Source organism: Lissotriton helveticus, chromosome 6, assembly GCF_964261635.1.
Source record: "Lissotriton helveticus chromosome 6, aLisHel1.1, whole genome shotgun sequence".
NCBI lineage: Eukaryota > Metazoa > Chordata > Amphibia > Caudata > Salamandridae > Lissotriton > Lissotriton helveticus.
This window is the reverse complement of record NC_136067.1, coordinates 675,465,973-675,491,413: the sequence shown is the minus strand read 5'-3', so window position 1 is coordinate 675,491,413 and position 25,441 is coordinate 675,465,973. Positions and strand designations below refer to the sequence as shown.

The 25,441-nt window shown below is 45.9% G+C and overlaps 1 protein-coding gene across 2 annotated transcripts in view; it reads left to right on the top strand.

The window, feature by feature from the left end:
* The window catches only part of UBE3D (ubiquitin protein ligase E3D), a 1,125,452-nt gene that overhangs the window by 247,825 nt on the left and 852,186 nt on the right, over positions 1-25,441 (top strand). For both annotated transcript variants that reach the window (XM_078648129.1, XM_078648130.1), the window contains exon 3: positions 7,845-7,935. In XM_078648129.1, the coding sequence (XP_078504255.1) occupies positions 7,845-7,935 (91 nt within the window). The remainder of the gene's footprint in view (positions 1-7,844; positions 7,936-25,441) is intronic.

Below are 25,441 nucleotides of genomic sequence, written 5' to 3'. Positions count from 1 at the left end.
CGTGATCCTCTTGTCGACGGGGAGCCAGTGCAGGTTCCTCAGGTGGCTGGAGATGTGGCTGCGTCGGGGGACATCCAGGATGAGTCGGGCGGAGGCGTTCTGGATGCGCTGGAGTCTTTTCTGTAGCTTGGCTGTGGTTCTGGCGTAGAGGGTGTTTCCGTAGTCCAGTCGGCTGGTGACGAGTGCCTGGGTGACAGTCTTCCTGGTCTCGGTTGGGATCCAGTGGAAGATCTTGCGAAGCATACGCAGGGTGTTGAAGCACGATGAGGAGACGGCGTTGACTTGTCTGGTCATCGAGAGGGAGGGGTCCAGGATGAAGCCCAGGTTGCGTGCGTGGTCGGTTGGCTTGGGTGCGGTGCCCAGGGCTGGGGGCCACCAGGAGTCGTCCCAGGTGGAGGGCGAAGATCCCAGGATGAGGACTTTCGTCTTGTCCGAGTTCATTTTCAGGCGGCTGTCCTTCATCCACTCGGCGACATCTTTCATCCCTTCGTGTAGGCAGGTTCTGGCGGTGTCGGGGTCTCTGGTGAGGGAGAGGATCAGCTGGGTGTCGTCGGCGTAAGAGATGATGTTGAGGTTGTGCTGGCGTGCGATGGCTGCGAGAGGTTTCATGTAGATGTTGAAGAGGGTGGGGCTGAGTGAAGATCCTTGCGGGACGCCGCAGATGACTTCGGTGGCCTCGGAGCGAAACGGGGGGAGGCGGACTCTTTGTGTTCTACCGGCGAGGAACGAGATGATCCACTCCAGTGCCTTCTCTTGGATACCGATGTTGCTGAGGCGCTGGACTAGGGTGCGGTGGCAGACCGTGTCGAACGCAGCGGAGAGGTCCAGGAGGATGAGGGCCACTGTTTCCCCCTTGTCGAGCAGGGTCCGGAATTTCGTCGGTGGCTGCGATGAGGGCGGTCTCGGTGCTGTGGTTGGCTCTAAAGTCGGACTGCGAGGGGTCGAGGGATCCGTTCGTCTCGAGGAAGGCGGTCAGCTGTCTGTTGACGATCTTCTCGATGACTTTAGGAGGAAAAGGGAGAAGCGAGATGGGGCGGAAGTTTTTGAGATCGGTGTGGTCCGCTGTAGGTTTCTTCAGGAGGGCGCTGATCTCGGCATGCTTCCAGCTCTCCGGGAAGGTGGCGGTGTTGAAGGAGGCGTTGATGATGTTCCGGAGTTGGGGTGCGATGGTGGAGTCGGCCTTGTTGAAGACGTGGTATGGGCAGGGGTCGGTCGGTGATCCGGAGTGGATGGTGTTCATCGTGCGGGCTGTGTCTTCGGTGGTCACCGTGGTCCAGGTGCGAAGGGTGGCAGTGGGGGGCGTTGGTTTGACGGTTGGGTGCGTGGGTGGGGCGCCAAAGCTGTTGTGGATGTCGGCGATCTTGCGGTGGAAGAACGAGGCGAGGGAGTCGCAGAGGTCTTGTGACGGAGTGATGTCGTTGGTGCCGGTGCTGGGGTTGGAGAACTCCTTGACGATAGTGAAGAGCTCTTTGCTGTCGTGGGCGTTGTTGTCCAGTCGTTCCTTCAGGGATTTCTTCTTGGTGGTGCGGATGAGCTGGTGGTGCTTGCGGGTAGCGTGTTTGAGGGCGGTCATGTTGTCGGTGGTCCGGTCGAGGAGCCAGGCTTTCTCGAGGGTGCGGCAGGTCTTCTTGGAGTCCTTGAGGTCGTCGGTGAACCAGGATGCCTTCTTGCTTCTGGGTCTGCTGGGAGGGTTCTTTAGTGGCGCGAGGTCGTCGGTGCAGGCGGTCAGCCACTGTGTGAAGTTGCGGGCTGCTTCGTTGGGGTCCGTTGTGTTGGCGGGTGGGCTCTGGCTGAGGGAGGTGGTGAGCTGGTCTGCGGTGATCTTGCTCCAATTCCTATGAGGTACCTGTTGCGGGTGGTGGTGGGTCGTGGATCTTTTGAAGCTGAAGTGGACGCAGCTGTGGTCGGTCCAGTGGAGTCCGGTGGCGTGGCTGAAGGTGATGTACTTGCTGGAAGAGAAGACGGGATCAAGCGTGTGGCCGGCGTAGTGGGTGGGGGTGTTGACCAGTTGCTTGAGTCCGAGGTTAGCGAGGTTTTCCAGCAGGGCGGTGGTGTTGCGGTCCTTGTTGTTCTCCAGGTGGAAGTTGAGGTCCCCGAGGAGGATGTAGTCGGTGGAGGGGAGGGCTAGCGGGCTGATGAAGTCTGTGATGTCTTCGCTGAATTGTGTGCGTGGTCCCGGGGGTCTGTAGACGAGGGTGCCTCTGAGGGTCGTCTTAGGGTCGGTGTGAATCTGGAAGTGGAGATGTTCGGCTGCGGCGAAGGAGTCGTTGGCGTCGGTCGTGATGCGGATGGTGTTCCTGTGGACGATGGCGATGCCACCTCCGGTCTGGTTGATGCGGTCCCTCCTGATGATCTTGTACCCGTCCGGGATGGCGATGGCGATGTCGGGTGCAGAGGAGGCGTTCATCCAGGTTTCCGTGAGGAAGGCGACGTCCGGTGATGTAGCGTCGAGGAGGTTCCAGAGTTCCACGGCGTGTCTGTGGACGGAGCGGGTGTTGATCAGGATGCACTTGAGGTGGTTGCTGCTGGTGTTTGTCTTGGCGGGTGCGGGGCAGGTTCGGAGGCAGGTGAACTTGCAGGTGCAGCAGGTAAAGGGTCCGTGGGTGCGACTCGGGGTGGCTCGGCAGCAGGCGTGGGTCCGGCCGGCATTGAGTGCGTTGAGAGTGGCGGCGTCGTAGGTCAGTCGGGTTGTCTTGCCTCGGCGGGGAGGGCCAGGGGTCCTGGCGCTGGGCACGGGCCAGGCGCGGACAGGCGCAGACGGGCTTACCTTTGGCGCACCTTCGGCGCTCAATCGGCGCTCCCACTGCGCGCGTCCGCTGCGCGGTCGCTCTGGGGGCGTCATAAGTATGGAGCCGGGAGGGAGGAGCAGCTGGGTGGCGGGAGCGGGGCGGCGAATGGAATCACAGGGGAGCGGGGCCGCAGGGAGGCAGCGGCGGGAAATTCCAAGAAGCAGCGGGCAGCGGGAAATTCCCAGGAGCAGCGGGAAATTCCCAGGAGCAGCGGGAAATTCCCAGGAGCAGCGGGCAGCGAGTGAAGGAATCTGCAGGCAGGAGGCGGCAAAGGCAGGCAGGAGCGGCAGCAGTGAGTGGGGTGACCAAGCCCTGTGGAGGGCTGAGCGGTCACCCAAGGGGGTTAAGCACATCATCAGGCATGTTGCACTGGCCCTGTTACTCTTTATTAGAAGATAATAATGTCTTGGAAGGCCAGCTCGTCACCAGTGATGGAGCACTGACTGAGGGGTTTATTGAAATGGGCCAAGGTGGAAGTAGCTGTACTGACCAGTCTTCGCTGGCACAGTAGCTGGGGTGTAGACTATATAGTGTGGTAGTTGTATATTCTGAAATTAGAAGCGAAGGACGACGAGAGACCTTCATGAAGGGAGACACATCAGTAATATGCCTGTTCATTTTTGATGTTGTTTATGATCTCCAATCTTTTATACCATGCTGGTTTTTGTTGTTGTTTTGTTTTGTTGTGGGCCACCTAGAACCCGCCCCGCTCCTGCCAGCGGCGTGTGGACCTGCTTGATCCTTGGGGGTATATGCCCTGATGTTGCTGTAGTGCCTGTGGAGGAGGTTGAGTACCTGGGTAGGGATGTGCGTTACCACCCAGTGTCAACATATGCCTGGACTAGGAAAACTCCTGTGTTGTGAATTGCAGGGGGTTGCTCCCCCCCAAATTGTTTTACTGTGTTTTATACTGTAAACTCCATTAAAGAGATTTAAACAAAAAACACATAAAAACAATAGTTCCACTCTTCTCAAGAACTGTATACTATATAACTTTGGTAAAGAATGTATCATAAAATGTTATTTCTGAAGTGTTCATAAACATTTAAAAAACACAAATGTATCATTTCAAACGTAACAAAAACTACAGGTCAACACTTTTTACTTGGGATGGAATTGGTTGGATAAGAGAAGCGCTGGGAGAAGGTTCTGGGGGACTACTGTAGTGATGTGGAAAGATGGGGAAAATTACCGCTTTCTCTCTTTGGTCGAGCAGCCCTCTATAAGATGATTTACCTGTCCAAATTCCTGTATGTGTTATAGAATACAATACTATATGTTTCCCTCATAGCCCATTATTCATTCTCATTGAACATTGTTCATATGCATTTAAACAGATATCCAAACACAACAGTGACAACTATAATCATCTCATTATTATTTTATTGTAAAAAAAACTTTCTTTATTTTTTATTATTTTCTTGATATTTTTAAGAACACATTATGCATAGTTAATCTCAGTTTACAAAGTCATAAATACATTTCTTTTAATCAATGGTTGTTCAAAAACCAAATTCAAAAGTGTACATACAAACATAACCACAACCATTTATTTAGGAAAAGACATTCACATTACCCCTGGATTGAATTTAATAAATACAATCATACTACAATCCCTCCAATTCACCCACTTTCACACCAGCTACATCCATCCAGTAACTGTACACAGTTGAGTACAATATGTAACAAAAAGGAGAGCCCCTGCCAGAAATGGAACAATGCAGGGCACGAGGCTCAACACAAGGTCGACGCGCGTTTCGGTGGGATCAAGATGTTGGGACCACCTTCCTCAGGACCTTTCCAGATACATATACCAAACTTTCCATTACCAGGGGACCTACAAATACATACAAATATTAACACTGTTGTATTCTATAAAGAAAAAACAAACTTGTTTATTTAGACATTAATCTCTACAGTTGGACCCAACATGAACACCCATATGCTACTAATGGACCACAAATAATTCACTTATTACTCAACACATCACTCATCCTAACCCAAAAGAACTCGCATCTATATTAAATTTCAATGACATGCTCACATAGCCATGTGATATGCCTAGTCAGGAGTACCAACTACCCTTAATGAAATAGCCTTCCCCATTGCCTATTGAATAATAACATAACCTTCACCATCACCCTGTGAGAGAAGATCAAGAGAAAGTGAGTTCAAACCCAGAAAGCTTTACACCGAAAACATATACTGATTAACTTACAAGACAATATATAAGGCAGGATAGGTTCAAGATTCAAATTTAGAAGGAATCCTCTGAGTTCCACAACCGGAATCCACCCGGATCACCAGTTGAATATAACTCAGTCTTCCTACAACCATAGGACATAACATTAGAGGAGCAAATATCACTGAAAGGTTTTACGTTACTGCTCCATTTATCAAATTGCTCAATCATCTTACCAATAAATGTATCATTGTCGCATACCCAGTTATAATCTTTGTTTTCTCAGATAAAGGGAGGCATCTTGAATAACTAGAGACAAGCAGGCATACCAATAGATATCCTACGAAAAAGTAAAATTATACCATTGCGTAATTTGGCTAATCTGTATGGCAACAATTATACTAAGGTCAGAGACATAATATATAGTACTAAACTGAAAAAAATGGGATGATCTTGTGGTTATAATTCTGTGCTTATAGTGTTTTACTTCTCGTGGTACCAAAAATATTTTCTACACGTTTATACTAAGGTCTCTGACAAGGCAATACTTGCCTTGTCCTGGGTGCTTGCAACCCACAATATGCCGCTGCCCCTGAGGGAAAGTTGGGAGAGGGATCTGGGCAGACTAGAGGGTGATGACTTGAGTCATGTGGGTACCCTAGAGATGTTGCGATCTGGGTGGGTTTTCGACTGATCCAACTGAAAGCCCTGCATAGGGCATACTATACCCGGACCAGTTTATTTAGTATAGGCTGGGCATCTGATGATTGATGTTTAAGAAACTGTCACATGAGAGGAACTCTTATTTACACAATCAGGAATTGCCCAAAGTTAGGGACCCACTGCAAGCGAGTGGGCAATAGGATCTCGGAGACTCTGGGCGACGAGGTGAGACTTACACCCCAGTTGGTCACACTGGAAGTCCGGGGCGAACAAACCCTGCATTGCTATGCCCTACTGTTATGCAACTTGGCTTTGATGGTGGCCAGCAGGGATCTTCTGAAACACTTGGGGGCTCCCACTCCACCCACGATGTGAGAATGGAAAGAAGGTCTGAACTGGTGCATGGGGGGACGAAAAACTAGTGTACCTAGCTAGAGGCTGCCCACGCAAATTTGAGAAAATCTGGGGGCCCTGAAGAAGGGGGATAACTAGGGGAGGAGGAAAGGTGCCTGCCCAGTCAGAGGGCGGACCAGGCATCAAACATAGATTGAAAGAAGAAGAGACCTCAACAACTGTGCTTATTACCCTGGGATGAACAATATTTGCCGCACTGCTGCCTGGCTCTGGCCGAGCCGCAGGCTGCTAACTGTAGAAGGTATGTTTCATCTGCATGTCCTCGACTGGTGGCAGGGTGTATTGTGGTGTTTGCTTCTTTATGCAAAACACAATAAAGAGATTTTTTTTAAAAAAAAGGAAGTGCTGCTGAAATATTAGGGACTCTCAGGTTTCAATGGACCGGCATTAAGATTATGCATGCAAAGCACAAACACGTAAAAGGAAGCCGCTTATTGAACTGGCTTAGGTCTGGTCACATCGCTTCTAAAATATACAGAACACTCTCTAGCTCTCCCGCGTCCCAGCAGTCCTCTCTTGCTAATAAATGAGCCAGTCATTTTGATGCAAAAACAATTGGACACATTTCAGAAGAAGGATGACAAAACATTAATAAACTAGCCTTTAGGAACAAAATTGCTGCATCTATTTTCCAGGCAAAATACATTACTATGAACCTTCTGCATTGGACACCTGCTAGGCTACATAAACTGAAGCTTCATGAGGACAGAACATTTTTGAATAGCAACGAGGAGACTGGTTCCCACTAGCACATGTTCTATCACTGCCGACTTCTCAAATCCTACTGCGACCAAGTCCAGGCCCAATTGTCAGCAATTTTACACTTCCTGATAGTTCTAGATTTCCCTACAGAAATATTGGGTCCTTGGGCATCCAAGTCTGCGACTACTTGAAGCTGTACTGATATGGCTCTACTGGACCTACTATCGGTTGCTGTAATGGTAATCCTATCTGAATGGAAATCATTTAACCACATTTCTTATCATACTTGGTAGGCGTGTGTCTCATTCCTAGGAAGTGCTCATAATTCGCATTCAAAAAGATGGTTCTTTCCCCAGTTATCCCCTGCTATCTGCGTCACCTTAGACAAATTTGCTTCACTAAAAGGAAAATGAAAACATTATGGGTTATACACTTGCCTTGATCCATACAATACATATGGGATTTAGCTGCGCACTAGCCTCCCCCTTCTCCTCCTCCATCTTCACTACATACATTGTTATCCTGACACGGTTGGGTACTAGACCTTGCTACACCTCATACCAGCTCGGTACATGTTCTCAGATTTTTCATTATTTTACTTTAAGTAGCTCTATCAAAAGGTTTTGTTAATGGTTCGTAGCATTTTACCTTATCGCTATAAGGACATTTCTTGTATACTCCTCTGTGCAACTCTACTATCTCCCAATACCATGCCCTTCGATATCAGTACCAATCATCTATTTCTATAAAGGGCTGCTACTTGTGCTTGTCTTATATATTAATTGTACTATGCTATTGTTGGTAATATGCCATACTTATACTCTCATTATGTTCTATGTATTGTAATTCAATGAATTATTTTATTCTATGTTATGCATTCTGTATAATACAAAGCCTATGCATCTTTGTACTGTACTATGGTAATTTAAATGTCAATCAAAAACTTTGAACAGGAATAGAAGAAGCAATAGATCTTTTACATCATTGGGTAAAAATAAACTAGTTCTACATTTGTAATCCTTTCATGAACCATGAATTCGTAAAAACTGAAATCAGATATTCACGGCATGTTTTATTCTTCTTGAATTATTTAGAACTGCTTCCCACGTTGAAAGAAAGTTTGAAAGGTGAAAAAAGTTATGTCTTACACTGCCAATCCTGCGGTGCTGTCATAATGAAAGAAAGGTAAGACTCCAATTGAAACATTTGCCATTAAATTTGCATTCACATTTATGTCATGATAAGCTATTGTCTTATTATGAGACATGTATTTTTTTAATGATGCCTGTTTAAAGTTTGGGGCATCATTGTCAGCCATTCTTATTACTCAGATCATTACCAAGAGGAGAGACGACAGATTGTAAACAATGTTTTTTAATTAAAAAAACAAAAAGTCTCCGAAAAACACCCTCAGCCGGATAAATACAGAGGCCGTTGGGGTCTATAGATGAGAGAAAGGGGGCATGTAAACATCCTTAACGTTCTGGATATATAGGATTAACTGTAAAGTGTACAGCACACAATCATCACAGCAAAACTAAAGTATGAAGGTCCAGCCAAAGTGTTTGTGCACACAATACCTTTAATAATAATTCCGGTATATTTACAGCATAAGACATTCTGATTACATGCAAAGTGCACAAACATAAACAATAATCAGTAGCATTCAGTCGCTTACAGTAACTATGCAATGAGTTTGTAGTCCCACAAAGAGAATTGTAACCTCACGCTGGATTACTGGACAGCACTTTGAGCAGATGTCACCACAGCATGGATCTGAAACAGGGGCCATTATCTATTGTTTGTGGACAGTTCCAACCTCTGTTGCTTGCGAAACTGGGAATGTACAGAGAACAGAAAAGGCCTGGAAACAATGCAAGGAGTTTGAATACGTATTGGCAAACAACTAATGCTCAAAACTGTAACAAACATGGACACTGTTGTATTAAAATTGAGTATTGTAACTTGTTCATTTATATCTCTTTGGTTATGTTAAACATTATCAGCAAAGCTGGATGTCCTGAGACTTTTAAGTAAAACAGTAAAAACACAACAGTGTCAAGGTTACCTGAAAGATCAAGTGGACAGTGTCTTGGAGCCTTTACTCACACACAAAGGGGTACAGTGGGTGTATGCCTGGAGAGGTGCAACAGCGCAGGAGCACATGGCACTCAGGGCGGTCACACAGTTCCCCAAATCTGGTTAGTTGACTAGCCAAGCAGGTTCTATATCTAAGGGAGAAATAAAGAAATGTACAGAGGTAAGAAATAGTGGTACAAAGAGTGGCATCCTCCCCATACTAAGCCATCACTATCTCATCTTGTAAGGGTTGATCTCTCAGGCAGCCCATATTTGACACTGGTATCGGCTACGGGAGTTGAATGTCAGAACAATGCATGCCTTTACCACCCATTCCATTACTCTGCAGTTTTTACAATGAATGCTTCTTTACCACGCATATCGTTTAAACGACATGCTTTAGGGAAAGCGCTGGACTTTGGAGCGGAATAATCTACTGTTCCAACTCCAATCTGAGCAATAGTAGGGAAAGTGTTGGACTTTAAAGTCCAACGGCGCTTTCTCGAAGGCATGTCGTTGTAACGACATGCATAGTAAAGGAATGAATGGTAAAGGCACATTTGTCGTAACGGCCGCATTGTAACTGCAGGGTGTCGTTTGGCTGTCGTGGTAAAGGCTGTTTCCGGCTCCAGGGGGCCTAGCTCATGATTGCAAAAATCGCTGCATGATGAGATTGAATTTTCAACAGCCTGCTTTGTCTCTTTTCATGCTGTCAGTAGCAGCTCTTGACCTTTTGAACTGGCTGGAACTTCCACCCTAGTGAGCATTTGGGTAAAAAATCAGGACTTCAGCAGAGCCTTGGGTTAGTCACAGCCAGGAGAAAATGGCCAGCAAGAGGACTACACATTCCAGCTATAATTCAGCCGTAAGTGATCTATGGTGGTCTATCATCCGAAAATGATTAAGGAGTTGCCGGAAGCCTTAGTTTATATGCACAAAGTAGAGAAGTTCCTACCAACAGAATTCTTGCTTACAAGGGCAACTCTACCTCTGGTATGCCAGTACTTTTTGCATCACCTTCGCTTGATGCACACTAATGTTCGTAAACAGTTACACCAGCAATGTCTTCAAGTTACGTTCATGAACATAGCATGTATTAAAAAAAATAAACCTGAAATGGGCTGCCATTGGACCCCATGTCTCTTGACTTATCGAAGGGATGCCTCCAGACAGCTAACCTGGATGCACCTAGGCACCCCAGAAATGCTAATCATTTGTCACCTGCCAGACTTGGCCCACAGAGAGTGAAGTGTGGGGGAAACCCACTTAAGACTACATGTGGGGGAAAACCAGTGACTGTTCTCCCCATTCTTGGGATTGTAATTGTATTTATATAGCATTTACTAGCCCTTATGAGGCATTGAAGCCTTTTATGGCAAGTGGCACACTACTCCAGCACCCAGGATCAGTGGTTCATGTTGGTTATTACGATTAGTCATCTGCTGAAGAAAAGGTGCTTGCATTTACTTTGGGATATATTATTACCGGGTATGAGTGATCATTAGTGGGCGCTATATAGTTTCAGGTGAACGGTTAGTGTGATAGATAGGCTGACAGAGATTAGGTAATGTTAGATTACAGGGATAGGGTTTTGAAGAGGATAGGTTATGATCTATGAAATGTGGTATCAGCCAATTGCGGAATTACAGTAAGGAGGATTGAGGCAAGCTGACATGAGACTGAGAGGAGGCTATACTCGGAAATAGAAGGCATGCAGAGGATGGAAGGAAGAAGAGGGCCACTCTAAGGAAAGGAAGTACATAAAGATCAAATTTTCATGCAACGTTTCAGGAGTATAGTATCTTCCTAAGATAGCAAGCAATCAGAGAATGTAAGATGTTGAAAGAAAAAAATAGCATTATACATAGTGCTCTGTGTCTGTTGCAGACAGTTTAAACCTGTGGTTCTGAGTGTACACATAATTTAAACATTCGGAGCCCTAGCATGTTGTATGCCAAGCCTGGGACATCCCTTTTAAACATGCAAATGCTTGTTTAATCTTACCTCCGGGTTCCCATGACGTTATTCAGCTAGCCAGAGGCCTGTAGAAAAGGGCCTAAATGTTCCCTTTAGATAACGACATAGATGTATGCTACATTTGCGAGTGACTGGCGTGGGTAGGGTGTGGGAGCAAGGAGTCAAGAGATAGCCAGAGCTGGCCAACCAAAAGAATCAATTGGTGATGTTTCCTGGGAGGGAACCAAGCACCTAAAGGTGGGACAGATGCGCAATATTAACCAACCAGAGAAATGGCATTTTAAAAAGCATCCCAACCAACTAAAAGTGGTGGGCGTGTCCAAAGTCCCCAATAGCCCATATACCGAATATAGCATGCCTCGCTGAGCAGCGCATGCGTTGCCCAGGCTCGACCTAAAAAGCACACTTGTGATGCTTTGATCAGAATGTGTTCTACCCATGGTTATTCCGTAACAAGTTCAGCCCATCCTGTGATTAGACTCCTCTGCTGGCAATTCAAAACCATGACTAGTTAGGGGCAGTTCTTAGTAACCCATTCACACACAACACCAGATGAACACAATGTTAATGAGAGAAATAACCAACATTCGGGAAGTTGGCACCACACTTCAGTGGTAGACCAGACTTCACTAGGCTAGATGCTATAAAAACCAAGGGATGTGTGTTTCACCCCATAGAGTCTGTTCCTTAAAACCAATCAACATCATTTCTATAAAACAGACAAGAAGAATGCATTTTAGGCTCATCCAGTGCTTGTGTGGATGTAACCAAGGGGGAACGGAGGGAGATTTTCAGGTATTTCTTCTGGGTTTCATTTTAAATACTGACTGCCATGCCTTCTTCAACTACATGAAGAAAGTAGTCACACCAGAGGGAAAAGGCTGCCCTTCACATCACTAATCTCAATGGTCACCAAAAATGCAGAAATGTGTTATATTAACAAGGCATTGACAATCTAGTTGCCTATATGGAGAAGCCGTACCAAAGGGGATGATGGACGGAGCGTTTGAGAAAATCAAACACTCACCCCCAGTCAACTGATCTGGGTTTAATCCATCATCATTCTTTAGCTCACTCCACCACCCCAGTTCAGACATGGCCATATGCAAATCAGTCTGACCCTGTGCCTCATGGGAACAGTCCAGCCCGAACCGCCAAGCCATGTCTTCCCTGGACCGGAAACAAGTATCCTGGGACCGGTTTCGGGTTCATAACCCTCATCAGCCAGGCTATCTTGAATCCTGTGGCAAAGTGAGCAAGGGACCCACCTCTGGGCATACCCTGCCAACTTGGGGCGAACAAAGCAATACCAAAGGGGATGATGGACAGAGCGTTTGAGCAAATCAAACACTCACCCCCTGTCAACTGATCTGGGTTGGGTTTAATCCATCATCATTCTTTAGCTCACTCCACCACCCCAGTTCAGACATGGCCATGATTTGCTCAAACGCTCCGTCCATCATCCCCTTTGGTATCGCTTTATATGGAGAAGCCAGCAAATGAGGGACACATTCGGGCTATTATTTCGAGTGCAAATTATCAGCGAGGCATACCAGCTCATCAATGATGTATGTATACATTTATTTGAAAGGACCAAATCGTATTTAAAAAAAAAATATAGGGGTGGGACCTCTCTTGAACCTTTTGCTCGAAAGTAAAATGCAAGAAAATTAATCCTGTAAGTTACATCGGTCAGCCCTACAGAAACAACTTTATATATTTCATGTGGAGCATTCATAGTATTCACTATTTTCCCCCCCAAATACTTCACCATAATCGCAAGACATTTCTTCTCCAGGTTCAATATCTCATAGAGCCTTAATGCATGCGGTATCTCGGCCAGTGGAAGCAAACCTGCAGTTTGGCCGGCAATCATGGTTGATGAATGCTGCATGTTACACTAGAATGTTATGCTGAGCTGTACTGTGTTTTGTTAGTTTATTAGGCTATATTCGACGAACATGCTGATTAGGAGTGGCCTGGTAAACGGCGACTGCTTTGCAATTATAGGTGGTGTGATGTTTTTCACACCTGCCAATTACAGGGTGAGATAATGGCCCCAACCCCCCATCCCATTACATTTCATCAGGTCGGATGTGCTGGAATTTGACAAGGAAAAAGGCCTGTAAATTAGCTCATGTCACATTTTAATCCAGAATAACTCGAAATAGGTGCTATCCATCGCACCTGTTACTTTCTGGTCCAGTGAGTGCCGCGTTTTGACTTCCCCTCTGGGGCATTCGTAATCAGTCCCACAGGGTATGCCTGAGAAGCACCACATCTACAACTGAGAGGTCTCCATGGATTAGGGACCCCCACAAACTCAGGCAAAAATAAAATAGCCAAGGGAATAGTGGTGTAAATGATTTCTCTCACATTGTCAACTCTATGATTACACATACCTTCTCTATGTCTTCCCCTCCCATATTTCAGAGTACCTGTGTGTATTCTATATTCCATGTTTTTTTTAAATTTTATTTTATTTATTGATTGCAACCGCGCATATTCATACAACTCCTGATGATACATTGTAGTGACATTGCGCAAGATATAACAAACCCCAACATAACCCCTTCCTTTAATAAAGCACATTAGCGATCAGGCATTACATTGAAATAATGACGCAGTGTACATATCTGTTTCTCGGCACCTTTGCCCCTATTTGCATTAACCAGTGATATGACAATCCTAGCCATCACCCCTTTGTCAGCAATCAACCCTCACCCTGTTCACTTTGAGCCATTAAATATTCACGCAGGGGAGCCCAAATGTCTTTAGGCCGGGAGGCCATTGGAAATTCTTCAACATATAGCTCCGGTTCCTCATGACAATATATCATGTCTTTTATCCGTTTAGCAGTACTCGGTCACTGGCGACTATCCCATGTGAACAGCACTCTCCTCTTTGCTAACAACAACGCTATACGTACAAAACGACCCGTTGCAGTTTTCAGTCCAGGCACGTACCCCAGCAAACACTCCAGTGGCGTGCAGTTGAGCATCTGGCCAGTCATTGTTTGTATAAGAGAGACAGCCTCCTCCCAATATTGGTGCACCAGCCTACACTGCCAAGCGAGATGAAGGAAGTCCGCTCCACCCTGTTCACAGTGTATGCAGCAATCCGTATCCCTAAGCCCCATGCTGTGTAATTCCGTGGGAGTGTGGTACACCTGGTGTAGGAACTTCAGATGAATAATGCGTAAGTTATTATTGGACGACAGTCTCCCTGTCAAAATGCATATTTGTTCCCATAGGTCCTCCGCAATCGGTGGATCTAGTACAGTGTTCCAGCGCTCCAGACTTTTGTCCCCCTGGCGAACTGTCTCTTCCTGCACTGCCCTATATAACTTTGCTAGCAATTTCTTTCTCGATGCATTACGATGACCATTTGCAGAGCTGTCAGCGTTACCGGCTCCTCAGGGAAGCTAGTGTAGTGGTCACGCACCGCCCTTCGAAGTCTGTAGCAGGTGTACTGAAAGAGAGGCGTGGGATTTTGTATGTAGTCCAGGTCTGTACCCGTGATGTATTTCCCATCCACATATAAGTCACTCATATGTGTAAGGCCTGCCTCCCTGAGGGCCGTAATCGGGCCTCTCTCCCCAGCCACTGAGAAAGCGGCATGTCCTTCAATAGCCAACGCGGGAGCATAAAGGGGCAGCCTACGGGCCCGTCTCCCAATCTCCTGCCATGCTGCAATGTGATCTAGTTTGTTTATCTCTGACTTGGGCGTCTGTCTATTGGAGTGGGTGATAATGCTTTTCAATGTGCGTCCTCCTCCCCCACAGCCACATACGGGATAAAATCGTGCGGTCGAAACCAAAAATACACATACTGAGCCTGCCCACATAGATAATTCACGTCAAATCTGGAGCATTAAACCCTCCCTTCGCAAACGGCAACATCAGTGTGGACCAGCTTATTCTCGGCGGCTTCGATCCCCACACCAATCGCAACAATTGGCCAAATTTAATATATTCTCGAATAAACGGGGATAGATATGTCTGCGGTTCCCGCACGTACAGGACCATGTCGTCCGCGTAAAGGGAAATTCCAACTGCCCGATTCTTAAAATTCAGCGCAGCCGCTCGATGGGATTGCCTGATTTTACATGCCAATGGTGCTAACACAATAGCAAAAAGAAAAGGGGACAGCTGTGAAACAGGGGTGGGGAAGAAGTAGCCGGAGCACAACTGGGCTTTGTGAACAAGGGCTTTATTGATCTCAACAATCATCTCCTCCTTGTGACCAATGCTTCAGAAGGTGTGGAAAATAGTCCCTTCGGGGTTGTTGATCTCCATCTTCTTGTGGTCGTAGAGTCCACTTCCCGTCTTCTACCTCGATGTTCCTCGGGGGAGGACCGTGATGCAAGAGACATAAAAATAAAGGAAACGGGTATGAAATGTGGGGAATCGGTGCTACACTCAAGGTAGGGGGAAGTGAGGGGATTCACCACACTCTATGCCACATGTGATAAAAAGTAAGGCGGCGTTGGACGTGAAATCCCGTGAAAAGTGCTCGAGTATGGGGAGTGGCAGGGCTGAGGAGAAGAGAGCCGGTTAAACGTCCGGACGTCCCTCCCACCTCCCGATCCAACCCGATACCGCTCCCGTACTTTGGTGAGCCACGCTCATTCTGGAGCGTGGCGGGACTCTTTGTGTTGACATGGGCCTGCTGGCAATTCCGGTTCTTCTGGCAGCTTCTGGTCTTCTTCCTTGGAAACTGCTCCCGCAGGTCGTTCTCCTGTGGTCTGTAGAGAATCACCCTCCGGCTTCCGGCGGCTTCCTTCAGTTCGGTGAACTTGCACACCTCCTTCCTGTACTCGTCTCCCCTTATTGGACAGCCTGTTGTGACGTCCTCGGTGGGCGTGGTTTCGCCGGCCGAGAAGCCCCAGTTAAAGGAGCTCCTTCCAAATCCTCCGAAGCGTGCAGAAGTGGTAGAGAGTCGGAACTCCAATCATCCTGTGAGTGGGAGAGAAAAGGGGAAGAGGAGGAGGTTGAAGTTCACCAGTCTTTATAGGTATTGTCCTCCTCTGGTGTCAGCCGCGCCTCGTTACAAGCGGACAACCCTGTCTGGTACCGCGTTCAATGCAAAACGGTTCTGATGTGAGCCCTCCCACCCTGACCCTCGTGGAAACATCCGTATAAAGTACCTGTAGCCGCGAATAAAAACAGGAAGGAAACCCTTCCTATTAAGGATGTGTATCATATATTTCCACTCTATTGAATCGAACAACTAGGACGGGCCATGATAGAGCCTGCGATTGGAGCAACTCTAAAATGTTGTAGAGCACATGCGCCCCTTTTTTTATTGGTAGGGTCACGTGTGTAGTGACGTATGTGCTGGATGGGTGTGGTGTGGGTGTATACCATCCATGAGGGAGGGTGTGTGTGCCGTTCTGACAACTAGACCTGGAAGTAAGCACTCACTAGAAGTTTCTTAGCAGTATTGTAATGATCCACTTTGTACGTTTGTATTTGTCGAATGAGCGAGAGAAAGTTATATAATCAACGTTTTTGTTATTGTTATTGGCAGAGGTAAAAAGGTTGCATACGCTATTTACAGCACAATATAATGTGGTAGGGTGCAGGAGCCACACTTTACAAACATAATAAGTACACAGACACAGATATAGTTGAAGTGGGGACGAGCATGTGTGCTCAACTCCATTTTATTATGTTGCTGTTGGTAACAAGTAGAATAGTAATCATGATATCATACACAGATATTCAATCATAAACAGTTTATGACTTCTGCTGTATGAATATTCTATCATAAAGGGTTCACGAGTTGTGGTGCACTAAGGTAGGATCGGTTTGTGTGGAGCCTACGATGATGCGTGGTTCAGGCAGAGCGCACTGGTAAGAATGTCTTTTGGCAACTGAATTTTGCCTTAATAAGGCCACATGGCGATTATTTGTGATGCACTGAGTTAGTGGTACGTATGGTGCTCAGCGTGTTGCCTACTCGACTGCATCATTTGTAATCACGATTGAAATAAAAGATAAAACATGTATGGAATACATTGTCGAAATATGTATGTTTCAGGGACATTATAGTTCAAGTTGTGACCTGTGGTGTCCGCAGTGTAGACTACCAATGAGTGTGCCTTTGCACTTACAGCATGAATTATGGTTTTCAACTAAACCTAGGACTGATATAAAAGAAGTTTTCGAAGGGAGGCGGCTAAAGGGATATTGTGTAGGTTTGAGGGACTTTATAATTTGTTTGGTACTGCACTCTAAAACTAATGAATGAAGAGCCAGTTGAATTCTGCTTGAATGTCATCTGGCGATGAATTATGGTGCACTGAGTTAGTAGTACCTTTGAGACTGAGCGTGTACATAAGCTGTATGATGCGTGGTCCAGGCAGGCCGCACTGGGGATAATGTTTTTTGACTACTGAATTTTGCCTTAATAAAGCCTTGTGGCGATTATTTATGGTGTACTGAGTTAGTGGTACGTCTGGTGTGCTCACCCTGCGATGATGCGTGGTCTGAACGGGCTGCACTCAAAGCATTGTTTCTAGCATTCTGGACTGCATGTACTTTGAGGGGGAAAAAAAAGTACCATCGATGGTTATCAATTCTTCAGCAACAAAATGATCAGAATCAGATGATTCTTCCAGTGGTGTAGCTATTTTTGTCTCCAAAAAAGAAATTCTGGTTTCCAATGAAGAAAAAGTGAGGTTCAAATTGTGATCTGTGCTGTCTGCAGTGTAGATTGCCATTAAGTGTGCCTTGCAGCATGAATTTTATTATTCAACTAAATCTATAACTGATATAAAAGAAGTTTTTGAAGAAAGCATACTGAAGGGATATTGTATAGGTTTGATAGGTGTTATACTTAGTTTGGTATTGTACTCTGCAAATAATGAATCAATAGTCTATTTAATTGTGAGTTCTGATGACCGCAGTGTAGACAGGAGGCAGCGGTTAGCAAGAGCCCACGGCCACGTGGCGTTGAGTAGAGCTTCACAGTATTGGTAATTTATCGTGTGTGCAACCAGCAATGATAAGTGGTACACAGAGTTAGTGGCATCTGAAGCAACAAAGTTAATAAAATCAAGCTTTCTTATAAATACTTTTTGTCCTTTTACGGGACTAAGTAGCAGTAGATCTCGAAAAACTATGATATGTTTTTCTTTAAATAAGACATCTGAGTCAATACGGCTAAAGTATAGATTCAAAGCTGAATTTAAGTTGTGAACCCTGCTGTCCGCACTGTAGATCGAAGGCAGTAGTCAGCAGAGATATCGACAAATGATTTTTGTCACTTATTTTAACAAAATCAGAACACATACAGTAGAATTGTCTCTGCATTGAATAAATCAAGGTTGACTACTGTCCATAGTGTACATGCAAATCTGAATTCAAGTTGTGAACCCTTCTTTCCGCACTGTAGATGGAAAGCAGTAGTCAGCAGAGATATCGACCAATGATTATTGTCACTTATTTTAACAAAATTTTAATAATACAGTAAATTGTCATTGCCAAATCAAGACTGAATTAAATGTCGTCTGTAGTGCTGATGCGCCACTGGTATCAAGTGGTAAGCTCTGTTGATCGCAGTGTACATTTGAAGGCAGTAGTCAGTATAGCTATTGAGGAATGTTTTTTGTGGCATCCTTTAACAAAATTGTCTCTGACTTACATAAATCAAGGCTAACTTGAATGCTGTTTGTAGTGTAGATGGAAAGCTAAATTCAAGTTGTGAACCCTGCTGTCCACAGTGTAGATCGAAGGCAGTAGTTAAAACAGATATCGAGGAATGCTTTTTGTCACATCCTTTAACAAAATCTGAAGACATATAGTATAATTGTCTCTGCATTAAATAAAGAAAGGCTTAATTCAATGAATGAATGAATGAAATGAATGAATGAAAGAATGAAAAAGAATGAAAAAGGATTTATAAAGCGCATGGCTGCCCGGGAGCGTCCCAGCGCTGAGAGTGCAATAGAAAAACTGAGGGGAGGCCAGGGGGTGAAGGGAGTGAATTTTTAAAATTATTATTGTGGGAAAAGATATGTCTTCAACAGCTTACGAAACTTCATATAGTTCGGTTCGTTTCGCATCCGGGTTGGCAGAGAATTCCACAGGGTTGCTGCCGTGACCGAAAAACGTCGCCTTCCAGTGCGGGCCTTCTTGACTCTATGAACAGTGGCCGGGTTGCCTTGAGATGAGCGCAGGGACCTGGTAGTTTTATAGGGGTAGAGTATTGTCCCTAGCATAGGGGGCCCTATACCCTGCAAGGATCTGTGAGTGATACATAGAGCCTTAAATTTGATCCTTTCCCGGACAGGCAACCAGTGGAGAGCTCTGAGCGCTGGTTTTGCTGATGCTCTCCGGGCGGTGCCTGTCAACAGTCTCGCTGCTGCATTTTGCGTACGCTGGAGGATGTTAATAGTGGATTCAGGCGCAGCCATAAAAAGCGCATTGCTATAGTCTAATCTGGATAAGATGAGACCTTGAATGAGCAACTTATGGGACTGTGTCGGGAGTAGGGGAAGAACCTTCCGAACCGAGCGAAGTAGGCCCACACAAGTACCAGCCGTCTTTTTGGCCTGAGTTTTCAAAGAGAGGTCTTGCTCCAACCAGAAGCCCAAGCTTTTGAGTTCTTTCTTAGGTTGTGGGAGAGCTCCTAGACACGATGGCCACATGGAGGTGGGAAGGGATGTTATTTGATGACCCAGAAGCATAAGCTCTGTTTTTGTGCCATTTAATTTAAGTCTCGAGTCACTCATCCAATTGTAGATTCCTGCAAGACAATCATGCAGATTTCTAAGTTTGTCTTTTTCCAGTGAGAGTGAGACAGCCATTTGGGTGTCATCAGCATATGTGACGGCTTTGATCCCAAAGGGAGTAACAACATCCTCCAGGGGGGCCATATAAATGTTAAATAGTGTAGGGCTCAATGAGGAGCCCTGAGGGACCCCACACTGGAGGGGGAAAGACTTGGATCGCACCTTCCCTTCACAAACCTGGAAGGTTCTGTCCTTCAGAAAAGATGTGAGCCAACGTAATGCGGTGTCTCTCACCCCTAGATTAAGGAGTCGCTGGATCAGGATCCCGTGATCTACAGTGTCAAATGCAGCGCTTAGATCCAGGAGGATCAGTAAAGCCGATCCTCCTGAATCTAAGATGCACCTAGCCTCTTCGACCACTGTCAGAAGGGCGGTCTCAGTCCCCTGACCCGGGCGAAACCCCGTTTGCGAGGGGCGAAGTAGATTGTTGGTTTCTAGGAAGGCCGAGAGTTGTTGGTTTACGGCCTTCACTGCGATCTTACTCAAGCCTGGCAAAAGAGAGATTGGTCGAAGGTTTGAAAAGTCTTGGGGGTCAAGTCCTGGTTTCTTCTGCAGAGCTTTAACTACTGCATGTTTCCAACTAGTGGGAACCACTCCTTGGTTAAGTGAGGCATTGATAAGGTCAGTGGCCAGAGGCGAGATGGTGGGTCCCACCTGCTGAAGGATGTGAATAGGGGCTGGGTTGTTCGGGGATCCACTTGTCATGCCTGTTAGAGCATTCAAGAAGTCTTCATTAGATATCTGGTTAAAAAAGTCCAGAGTGGGGCCCATAGTTGCGGTAGTAGAAGCTGCAGGGGCATTGCTGTCAGATTTTGGCGGAAGGGATTGTAAAATGTTTGTTATTTTGCTCTCAAAGAAAGCTGCTACTTGATTGCATCTGGTAACCGTGGATTCCTGCATCAAAGGGGGATTGGGTATTTTAAGTAACTCTTTTACTATTTTGTAGGTCTCTCGAGACGAGTTGGAGGCAGATCTAATTTTCTCTTAGAAGAAAGAGGCTTGGGCTGTTTTCCGAGCTGACTTATAGGTCCTCATGGCTATTTTGTATTTCTCTTTATTGAGGGGGTCCCAGTCTTTTCTCCATCTACGCTCCAGAGTTTTGCAGATTTTTCTTAGGTTTCTCAGTTCTTGGGAGTACCATGGGGATTTAAAGATTTTACTTTTTTTCTTCAAATTTTTCTTGGGTGCTACTGAATCAAGGGTGGTGGTTAGCCACTTGGTGAAGTTTGCGTCTGCTTTCACAGGGTCAGGGTCAGCGAGGGGGGCAGATTGTTCTAATTTCCGAGTCCAGTTCTCGAATGAGAGTTTGGACCATATTCTCTCCTGGGTGCGAAGCACCTGAACTTGGGGAATGTCTAAATTGGTTTGCCATGTGAACGGGATGAGAGAGTGATCCGTCCATGGTAGTGGAAGTGGGGGTAAGATTTCTATTTTAGGAATGTTAGAACAACTGGGTCTAAAAGATGTCCTTTAGCGTGCGTCGCCTCAGAGTTTTTAAGAGAGAGGTCGAACGCCTTCAATTCTGATATAAGCTCGCCAGCAGTTTTATCAGCGAGGTCATCAAAATGAAGATTTAGATCTCCTAGTAAAATGAAATTGGGTGTCGCGGTACAGGAGGTAATTGTGGTCTCTAGCAATGAGCCTATGAATTCTCCTAGGCTTCCGGGCAGGCGGTATATAAGAATACCTGAGAGAGATTTGTTTGGCGTAATTTGAAGGTAAAAATGGACGCTTTCGCAGTCCGCGATTCCTCCCTCTTGTATCCGACATGTAAGATTATCTCTGTAAACTATAGCTAAGCCACCTCCTTTTCCCTGGGTTCTGTTATGGAACTGTATTAAAAAACCATGGGGTAACATGTTAACAATATCTGCCTCGGAATTAGAGGTCAGCCATGTTTCCGTGAGGAATAATATGTCCAGGTTTGTATCTTGGATCAGCAAGTTGATTTCTGTACAATGTCTAGGTATAGATCTACAGTTAAGCAGGGCCAGGCTAACAGTCTTTGGTGTCTGGCGATTAACTTTCCAAATAGGGTCATCCTGGGGAGATGGTAGTGGTACAAGGGGAGTGATTATAGGTCTGAGTTGTATGAGTTCATCTCGTGAGTATTTAATCCGAGGATCAGGTGAAATGGGCATAGTGTCTGGCCCTGAGCCCGGTCTGGCCCGGACGGGCCCAGACGGGCTTGCCTCTGGCGCGCCATCGGCGCGCCCGCTGCGTGCTCGGGAAGGGGCCTTCATTTTATAGGGACTGGGCCCAAATCGCCCAGCCACTAGAGCGCTGTCCACAGCCAGTTCCAAGATGGCGCCCAAAGTGCTGCGCCTCGAGGGGGATTGATGTGGGTGACCGGGAGCCCTAAACACGGCTTCCTCTAGTGCAATTAAATCTGCAGGGGGAAGCTGCTCACTACGGTCATCGGGAACGAATTCAGAGGTAAAAAGCGGTATTACCCGAAAAGTACGATATTTACAACAGATTAAAGCGCAAATTAAATTTTTCCAACAATGCTAAAATTATTTTTAAAACTAAATTCTATCCTCCCGGCTTCCGCCTCAGAAGTCCTTGCATTCAATGTTGAAGGTGGACAGAATGCTGGCTCTTTTATAGGGACTGGGCCCAAATCGCCCAGCCACTAGAGCGCTGTCCACAGCCAGTTCCAAGATGGCGCCCAAAGTACTGCGCCTCGAGGGGGATTGATGTGGGTGACAGGGAGCCCTAAACACGGCTTCCTCTAGTGCAATTAAATCTGCAGGGGGAAGCTGCTCACTACGGTCATCGGGAACGAATTCAGAGGTAAAAAGCGGTATTACCCGAAAAGTACGATATTTACAACAGATTAAAGCGCAAATTAAATTTTTCCAACAGTGCTAAAATAATTTTTAAAACTACATTCTATCCTCCCGGCTTCCGCCTCAGGAGTCCTTGCATTCAATGTTGAAGGTGGACAGAATGCTGGCTCTTTTATAGGGACAGGGCCCAAATCGCCCAGCCACTAGAGCGCTGTCCACAGCCAGTTCCAAGATGGCGCCCAAAGTACTGCGCCTCGAGGGGGATTGATGTGGGTGACCGGGAGCCCTAAACACGGCCTCCTCTAGTGCAATTAAATCTGCAGGGGGAAGCTGCTCACTATGGTCACCGGGAACGAATTCAGAGGTAAAAAGCGGTATTACCTGAAAAGTACGATATTTACAACAGATTAAAGAGCAAATTAAATTTTTCCAACAGTGCTAAAATAATTTTTAAAACTAAATTCTATCCTCCCGGCTTCCGCCTCAGGAGTCCTTGCATTCAATGTTGAAGGTGGACAGAATGCTGGCTCTTTTATAGGGACTGGGCCCAAATCACCCAACCACTAGAGCGCTGTCCACAGCCAGTTCCAAGATGGCGCCCAAAGTACTGCACCTCGAGGGGGATTGATGTGGGTGACCGGGAGCCCTAAACACGGCTTCCTCTAGTGCAATTAAATCTGCAGGGGGAAGCTGCTCACTACGGTCATCGGGAACGAATTCAGAGGTAAAAAGCGGTATTACCCGAAAAGTACGATATTTACAACAGATTAAAGCGCAAATTAAATTTTTCCAACAGTGCTAAAATAATTTTTAAAACTAAATTCTATCCTCCCGGCTTCCGCCTCAGGAGCCCTTGCATTCAATGTTGAAGGTGGACAGATTGCTGGCTCTTTTATAGGGACTGGGCCCAAATCGCCCAGCCACTAGAGCGCTGTCCACAGCCAGTTCCCAGATGGCGCCCAAAGTACTGCGCCTCGAGGGGGATTGATGTGGGTGACCGGGAGCCCTAAACACGGCTTCCTCTAGTGCAATTAAATCTTCAGGGGGAAGCTGCTCACTACGGTCATCGGGAACGAATTCAGAGGTAAAAAGCGGTATTACCCGAAAAGTACGATATTTACAACAGATTAAAGCGCAAATTAAATTTTTCCAACAGTGCTAAAATAATTTTTAAAACTAAATTCTATCCTCCCGGCTTCCGCCTCAGGAGTCCTTGCATTCAATGTCAATGTTGTCTGTAGTGTAGATGCAAAGCTGAATTCAAGTTGTGAACCCTGCTGTCCGCAGTGTAGAGGGAAGGAAGTAGTCAGCACAGTTATAGACGAATGCTTTTTGTCACTTCCTTTTACAAAATTAGAAGACATAGAGTACAATTTTCTCCACCTTAAATAAAGCAAGGCTTGATTCAATGCTTTCCGTAGTGTAGATCCAAAGCTGAATTCAAGTTGTGAACCCTGCTGTCCGCAGTGTAGATGGAAGGCAGTTGTTGACACAGACATCGAGGAATGCTTTTTTGTGACATACTTTAACAAAATCTGAGGACATATAGTACAATTGTCTCTGCATTAAATAAAGAAAGGCTTAATTCAATGTTGTCCGTAGTGTAGATGCAAAGCTGAATGCAAGTTGTGAACACTTCTGCCCGCAGTGTAGAGGGAAGGAAATAGTCAGCACAGTTATAGACAAATGCTTTTTGTCATTTCCTTTTACAAAATAGGAAGACATAGAGTACAGTTGTCTCTAGCTTAAATAAAGCAAGGCTTGATTCAATGCTGTCCGTATTGTAGATCCAAAGCTGAATTCAAGTTGTGAACCCTGCTATCTGCAGTGTAGATGGAAGGCAGTTGTTGACACAGACATAGAGGAATGCTTTTTTCTGACATACTTTAACAAAATCTGAGGACATACTACAATTGTCTCTGCCTTAAATAAATCAAGACTGAATTCAATGTTGTCTGTAGTGCTGATGCGCGACTGGTATCAAGTTTTAAACTCTATTGACCGCACTGTAGATCGAAGGCAGTAGTCAGCACAGATATCGACGAAGAAGTTTTATCACTTATTTTAACAAAGTCTGAGGACTTAGGGGCCAGATATAGGTGGCAAATACCGGTCGGAAACGGCCGAATTCGGCCGTTTCCGACCGGTATTTGGCATCTTGAGATGTAGGGGCCCAGATTTTACATATTCTGTATATTTACCGAATCGGTAAATTTACAGAATCTGTAAAATACCGAATCGGTATTTTTACCGATTCGGTACCTTCCAGATGTAGGTGGGACTCTTCTGAGTCCCAAAGGCCCTACAAATTCGGTATTTTAACACACAATCCAATTGGGTGTTAAAATACCGAAATCAGGTGTGCATGCACACCTAGCCATGTGACAGACGGGCAGGGCATGTCTGTGTGCCACATGGCGCACATGCCTATTTTTGGGGTGCCAGAGGGTGTCAAAGGGACACCCCCTGCACCCTTGCCAAATTCGGTATTTACCGATTCTGTAATTACAGAATCGGTATGGCCCATTGATTCCTATGGGCTTCAAGGCCCATAGGAATCAATGGGCAATACCGATTCGGTATTTAAAGATTCGGTAAATACCGAATCTTAACGATTCGGTATTTACAGAATCGGTAATACCTACATCTCCCCCTTCATATTTACCGACTCTTAAATACCGAATCGGTAAAATTCGGTATTTAAGAGTCGGTAAATATGAATTACCTACATCTGGCCCTTAGAGTAGAATGGTCTCTGCCTTACATAAATCAAGGCTAACTTCAATGCTTTCCGTAGTGTAGATCTAAATCTGAATTCAAGTTGTGAACCCTGCTGTCCGCAGTGTAGATCGAAGGTAGTACTCGATACAGACATAAGTCTGCGGTCCTGTGGCGCTGAGTTCCCAATGGACCTGTATCGAGGAGGCAAGTGGTCATGGCGGCAGCCACGTGGCAGGGTGAGGACCTTCTCTGTGGCGGAGTCTCTTTTCTTTGCAGAAGTGAACCATGCCCAATGCGTAGGCTAAATATTTATAGTCTTACGC